This window comes from Habropoda laboriosa, unplaced genomic scaffold (assembly GCF_001263275.1).
Source record: "Habropoda laboriosa isolate 0110345459 unplaced genomic scaffold, ASM126327v1 scaffold67, whole genome shotgun sequence".
Classification (NCBI taxonomy): Eukaryota; Metazoa; Arthropoda; class Insecta; order Hymenoptera; family Apidae; genus Habropoda; species Habropoda laboriosa.
The window spans coordinates 3,440,367-3,446,902 of NW_017100242.1; the positions used below are offsets into that span (position 1 = coordinate 3,440,367).

At 37.7% G+C, this 6,536-nt stretch overlaps 1 protein-coding gene across 3 annotated transcripts in view; it reads left to right on the plus strand.

Moving 5' to 3' along the window:
- The window catches only part of LOC108571965 (collagen alpha chain CG42342-like), a 145,851-nt gene that overhangs the window by 128,822 nt on the left and 10,493 nt on the right, over positions 1 to 6,536 (plus strand). For all 3 annotated transcript variants that reach the window (XM_017934129.1, XM_017934130.1, XM_017934131.1), the window contains 8 exons: positions 553 to 641; positions 1,158 to 1,247; positions 1,342 to 1,386; positions 1,742 to 1,768; positions 1,908 to 1,943; positions 2,070 to 2,174; positions 2,540 to 2,584; positions 3,762 to 3,824. In XM_017934129.1, coding sequence (XP_017789618.1) covers positions 553 to 641; positions 1,158 to 1,247; positions 1,342 to 1,386; positions 1,742 to 1,768; positions 1,908 to 1,943; positions 2,070 to 2,174; positions 2,540 to 2,584; positions 3,762 to 3,824 — 500 coding nt within the window. The remainder of the gene's footprint in view (positions 1 to 552; positions 642 to 1,157; positions 1,248 to 1,341; positions 1,387 to 1,741; positions 1,769 to 1,907; positions 1,944 to 2,069; positions 2,175 to 2,539; positions 2,585 to 3,761; positions 3,825 to 6,536) is intronic.

The following is a 6,536-nucleotide window of genomic DNA, read 5'->3' on the forward strand; positions in this document are numbered from 1 at the left end:
ATTTCTCCCCTATTATTGCCGGCAGATCGGTTTTTTTTTCTTTTCTTTACCATTTCTTTCTTTCAAATCCAACGGATCATCCCCTCTGCTATTCGCAGACTGCCTATAGATACTGTGAATATTAAACAGTCCATTCTGTGTATCCTACGAACTACTTCTTCAATCACTTCACCGCTTAATATTCAATTTTTTCTATTAAAAGAAATTTCATAGAAAAATGTTTTTGATAACGTTACTCCCCGCTTACTTGTCTTCAAAGCGAATTTTTTTATTTTGACACACTTGTATCAGTGACGTAGAACGTTTCGAAGAGTGTTCATCATAATGTAAGCGAATAGGGAAACGATGGAAAATGTCGTGTGTGTATATGCGTTCGTGCAGGGGTGTATGAAGAGGGAGATATAGAAAAATGGAGACAAGTAGGATAAAATGTCGATAACAAATTGAGTAACCTTGCTTTGGTTGAAAGAAAACGCTGATTAGGTACACGAGTCAGGGTTGATGATAATTGAACGGTGTTTCAGTTTTGTTCGTAACGATTGATCGTTTCAGGGCCGAAGGGAGATCAAGGACCGCCCGGTTTTTCGGGGCTGAACGGGAAAGACGGAGAGGCTGGTATTCAGGGTCCTCCTGGACTGCCAGTAAGTATATTATACATGTGAATCTGTAACGAGGAGATACTTATTTGTCATTTTTGAAGATCACTTTTTGACATATCCTTGCGCGAGGAGGTCTTCAAGTGTTAACTAGTAATTTTCGTAAAACTTCTGTGTAAGGTAGGTTTCACAAAAATATCTCAAATGTATCTTTTGTACGCTGCGAAATGTATATTTAGTAGATGAATATACTCGACAAAATTAATGACTAAAAAACACCTTTTCAATATGTTGAAAATCGTTAGTTTCAGAAAAGTCATTTGAAATACGTGTTTTTAATTAAAGGACTTATTTGACCGCCATACCAGTTTTTCTCCTGTGAGAAAAATAATTAACAAGCAATTAAGAGCAATTGCAGGAGGAGGAAGAATTTACAATTCGTACCATTTTTGTGAATATGATACCGTGTATAAAATTGTGCTAGATCAATCGTTGTAAAATCAAATTCATACGTCTGATATGTACATATGTATTTGTTATCAATATTAAATATCTGTGCAGGGTATTTCTGGACCTAAAGGTGAGAAAGGTGAATATGGTGACATTGGACCTCCAGGACTAATGGGGCCACCAGGTTTACCTGGCCCACCGGTACGTTAATAACACAAAGTGTTATATTTTCGTATTAAATTGTTATTATGTAAATTTCGATGAACTAACATGACACGTGTTGTTCGGTGAACAGGGTTATCCAGGTTTGAAAGGTGAAAAAGGAGAGAAAGGCGAATCGGTGAGTCGATCTTTCACAACTATTTTACCCTCAACATATGGAGTATCAGAACCCTCTTGTTACGAATCTCTCTTCCTTTTCTTATATTCCCATTGAACGGCGAGGGAGAGATACGATCGATTGTTACATAGAATACTTGGTCGTTCAATTGGTCCGTCAGTTTTCACTTCGAGTAATTCTAGCTCTCCTCACTTTCGATATTGCGACAAGTATATATTATACTCGATATGTCGATTGTTTCTTTCAAATCGAACACCAAATGGAACGCGCTATTTTCACCACGGCTGTTTAATAATTTCATGATAAAAATTTATTCCTTTTCATGACACAACACCTGGCTCCCTCCCGTCGACAGAAATACAAAAAACTTAGGCGAAGACAGGTACGTTCATTTACGAACGTGTACGTTCGTTCAGTAGTGTACGTAACGTACGTTTTGGATTACCATTAGTATTCGAAATTATCGATCGAGTACTGTAGAGAGAAAATATGTTTACATTGCATCGTTCACTTCGTTACAGGGAGATGGTACGTTTGAAGTAAATGCCGGTGAAGTGGTAAGTAGAAGTACCATTTTGAAACTTTCGTACCATTTTATACGTTTGCTGCGTCAAAGACGTTCGGGACGTTACTGTGAATTTTTTTAAATCTTCTCCGTGTTACATGTAATTAATTGCTTGCAGATAATGGGACCGCCGGGACCACCTGGTCCATCTGGTACTCCTGGGCTTCAAGGTCCACCTGGGATAAAAGGCGACCGAGGACACGATGGCGCCAAAGGCGATCCTGTCAGTAATCACTGTGTACCTAAAGAATCATTTTAACAAAAATTCAATTTTGTAACCGAAAAGAAAAAGAAAGAAAAGTATGTTTCGTGTACTACGGGTTATTATTATTATTACTTGATCACGAGACAACGTCATATTTGTATGGTGTACATATGATATATATTTAATTTTGTAATTCAATAGAAACAAGAAAGAAAAGCGTTTGAAAACGCTACCGTGAATCGATATCGTCCGATTCTGTATACCCTTTATAAAAATTGATTAAACATGGGCTTTTAGCCTATAATCTCTACAAGGGTGAGGAAACGATATGATATAATGTGCGTAGATAATAATTTTCACCTGGTTGTATTTTCAAATTACAGGGAGAGAAGGGTGCCAAAGGAGATCCTGGTCCAATGGGACTACCCGTACGTATTTTCCTCTCAAGATTAGGTTTGTAGGTTAGGTAGGTTATGAAACGCGATCAAACACCAGGGAGATAGAAAGAGATAGAAAAGTAGAATTGAAAAATTCACTTGTTCTGAAGTTATCTTGACGCTTGCAAAAGATATTAGGTTAAAAGTAATCGAACTGCGCGATGCGTTGCACATCGATGCTGTGAAATAACGAAGGAAAAATAAGGAACGAATAGTATATTTTTGTATAATTATTGAAAATTTATGAACACTATATTTATTTGGAAGAGATATAATGAGGTCGTAAATCTTTCCAAATCTTGGGATTCCCAAATCTTAGGATTCCCAAATCTTGGGATTGCCAAATCTTGGGAGTTCCAAATCTTGGGAGTTCCAAATCTTGGGATTCCACAATCTTGGAATTCCCAAATCTTGGGATTCTCAAATCTTGACATTCCCAAATCTTGGGATTCTCAAATCTTGGAGTCCCCAAATCTTGGAATCCCCAAATCTTGGGATTCCCAAATCTTGGGATTGCCAAATCTTGGGAGTTCCAAATCTTGGGATTCCACAATCTTGACATTCCCAAATCTTGGGATTCTCAAATCTTGGAGTCCCCAAATCTTGGGATTCCCAAATCTTGGGAGTTCCAAATCTTGGGATTCTCCAATCTTGGGAGTTCCAAATCTTGGGATTCTCCAATCTTGGAATCCCCAAATCTTGGAAGTTCCAAATCTTGGGATTCTACAATCTTGGAATCCCCAAATCTTGGAAGTTTCAAATCTTGGGATTCTACAATCTTGGGATTGCCAAATCTTGGGAGTTCCAAATCTTGGGATTCTACAGTCTTGGAATTCCCAAATCTTGGGAGTTCCAAATCTTGGGATTCCCAAATCTTGGGATTCTCAAATCTTGACATTCCAAAATCTTAGGATTCTCGAATCTTAGAATCCCCAAATCCACCAAATACCATAATACTAAAACCGGTGTCAATTTCATTTCAAACCGCTCTGAACATAGCTCGAGCTCCTTATCTCACCCAAACTAACGTTTCAACGATCGAATTTCACATTCTTCCACGCTCACCTAATTTTACGATCTCGCTATAACTCTTCCACCGGAGTACACGTACTTTCACAATCTCTTACAACACAATCGCTTATCAAGATAGATCTTCGTTTCTTTCCAGGGCCCCATGGGACTGAGAGGAGAATCCGGAAAACCCGGGGATGCCGGGAAACCTGGTGCCATGGTAAGAACGCGGACCTCTCGCTCCTAACGTCATCGTTATTTGGTCTCGCTGCTGAATCATTAATAAGCATTCACTAACGACCAGTGTAATCGAATGTCGCTCATTCAACAACAAAAAAAAAAAAAAACAAAACAAAACAAAAAAAAAACATCGTACATCTTCGTGTCCTCGGCGAGATCCTTTGATTGCCTCTCTCACGTGTATCGTTGTCTTCCGCGTTGTTTCCTATTATTTAAACTGAACGAACGAACGATCGTCGTCGTCGTCGTCGGGTAGAGAAAGAAAAGAGATACACGTACGAAAATGATAGAAAAAGCGGCGGCAACGAGAGACAACACGCACGTTTTAACTGATACGAGTACCTCGAAAAGAAAAAGGATCTCTCTTTCGTATCGACAACTTCTGTCGGAAGTTCTCGGCGTTCACAGTCATATCGTTAGCGTTTATTGCAGTAAAACGTAAAATTGCGAAGTTGAACGATAGCGTAAAATCCGCTTTTTTTCCACCGAGAGTCGTCGTTGTTTCGAGTAACGGAATATATCCCGTTCTACGATCGTCACAACCTCCGTTAGGATTTCAAAATAGAGTTACGTCGCTTCTTTCTCTCGATTGGGAGAAAAAAACAAAAATCTACCAACAGTAATTCCTCAACGATGAACGATGGTAGGGAGCTTAGAGAGAAAAAAAGAAAAAAAAAAAAGAAAAGGACCGTCCGCTACGTAAGATTAAACGGGCGCCGTTGTGATATCAGGCTCTCGTACGTAATATCCTCCTCCTCCCCGCCCCAAAAACATACACCGAAGTTTTAAAGAAGAAAAGGAGAGAAATCTACCGTGTTTAATTGTTATCTGGGAATACACAAACGAAAGAGAAAGATCGTGTACGAGTATCGTGTCTTACATATGTGCGCGCGGTGGGTAAAATGAATAAGATTGACTGTACTTGTAGTTATAGTGGGTGCCATTCGTATGCAAAACTCTGTAGCAAATACAAAGAGAGAGAGAGAGAGAGAGAAAAGGAACAGGATAATTGCTTTACGGAGAAACGACTATTTCGAAATTCACGAACGAACATCGTGTTTATCAATGAGTGTGACAAGAGTGAAGTTTTTGATAGAAAAGGAAAGAAAGAAAAAACAAACAAACAAACTGCGTCTTCCACAGATATTCAAATGTGTAAGAATAAAATCATTTCAATGGCTTTTCATTTTTCTCGTCGATAATTCGAATGCTGATAAACGCGTTTAAACGTCGGTGCTGTACATTTATTTATCCAACATAATATTTAGCGGATGTTCGCACTACCATCCGTCCTCTTTAGCATATTCTACATATGTTTACTTGTACATCAATGTACACACAACAATGTCCCAATAGCTCTCGGCCAAACTTAATCTCTATTTTTTATGAGTAGAAACAGGAAAACAAAAGTATATATAAATATAAATCGTTCGAAGCCTTGTTAGTAAGTTATAGCAGAAAGTAAGGAATATCTCGAGGAAATGATAAGTAGACTTGCTCTAAGTATGATACAGAAAAGAGAAAACGGGGAAAAAAATAAACGATAAATGGTTTAATTAACGTAATTACATAGTAATTAACATTCCACGTGAGAAATGTCGGCCATTCTTGCCAATTTAAGCCATCGGGTTGGTGAACAATTTGTTACCACAAACTTTTGCCTTGCGTTCATACTTCGCAAGAGTCGATTCGTTATCGTTCCTTTTGTCGCAATAATTTCGTTACATTTCTTTTCCAAACGAGCTACGTTCGCGCCACACTTTTTCTCTCATTTTACTCATAAAACATATTGACGAAGTTCAACTCGGACAGAAAGAAAGAAAAACTGGGATACCGTTCGTATACATATGTGCGTGTGTGTTTATGTGTATGCAGTGTGTGCGTGCGTGCGTGCGTGTTGCGTGTGTGTGTATACACACACATCCGGAAGAATAAAAAAAGGAGAAAATACAGAAAGAAAAAAAAAGGAAAAATGTTAATTGAAATGACAAAGCTGTAGGCGTTATAACGTGGTAACGTGGTACGAAAGCTAAGCAAATTTTGCCTTAAAAAACATTTTTAAATTAAAAAATACGAGATAATAGATTGCTATTTATAGAAGTTTTTAGGACAGTTTATAAGCTATGGAAAGACACTACACAGAACACTGACAGAATAAGGGTTAAAGAAAAAAATTTTTTTTTTTCAACAATTCGTTCAATTACGAAATTTATTTGGGAAAATTTTCCCGCGTTTAAATTGTTCCGTTCGCTAGAATTTTCATTGTCGAATATTCAATTTTCTTCTTCTTCGCTTCTCATCGTCGTCTCATAGTCATTTTATTCGTACACATATACATATATATTTCCTCGACGCTTCTTTGTTTCTCATTATTCCCTAACAGACAACACTTGTTTCTCGTTTTCAAAACTTCACTTCTCTTTTGTTTCTTTGCCACTCTTTCTTTGCGTTATATTCTGCTTAAATTACTGATTTGTACTTAATAGAGAAGAGTATGTCTTGTACTTTCTTGTATATAATAAAAAAAATAGCGAATTATTTATCATAATTTATCACCTACGTTCGTTCTACTTCAACATCTCGTTTCGGAGCAATCGAAATAAATACACATGTTTTCTCGACGACACGGTGATAACGATTGACTCGTTACTTTTTCACGCAGCGTATTTCAATTAACACGTAAAACCGTATA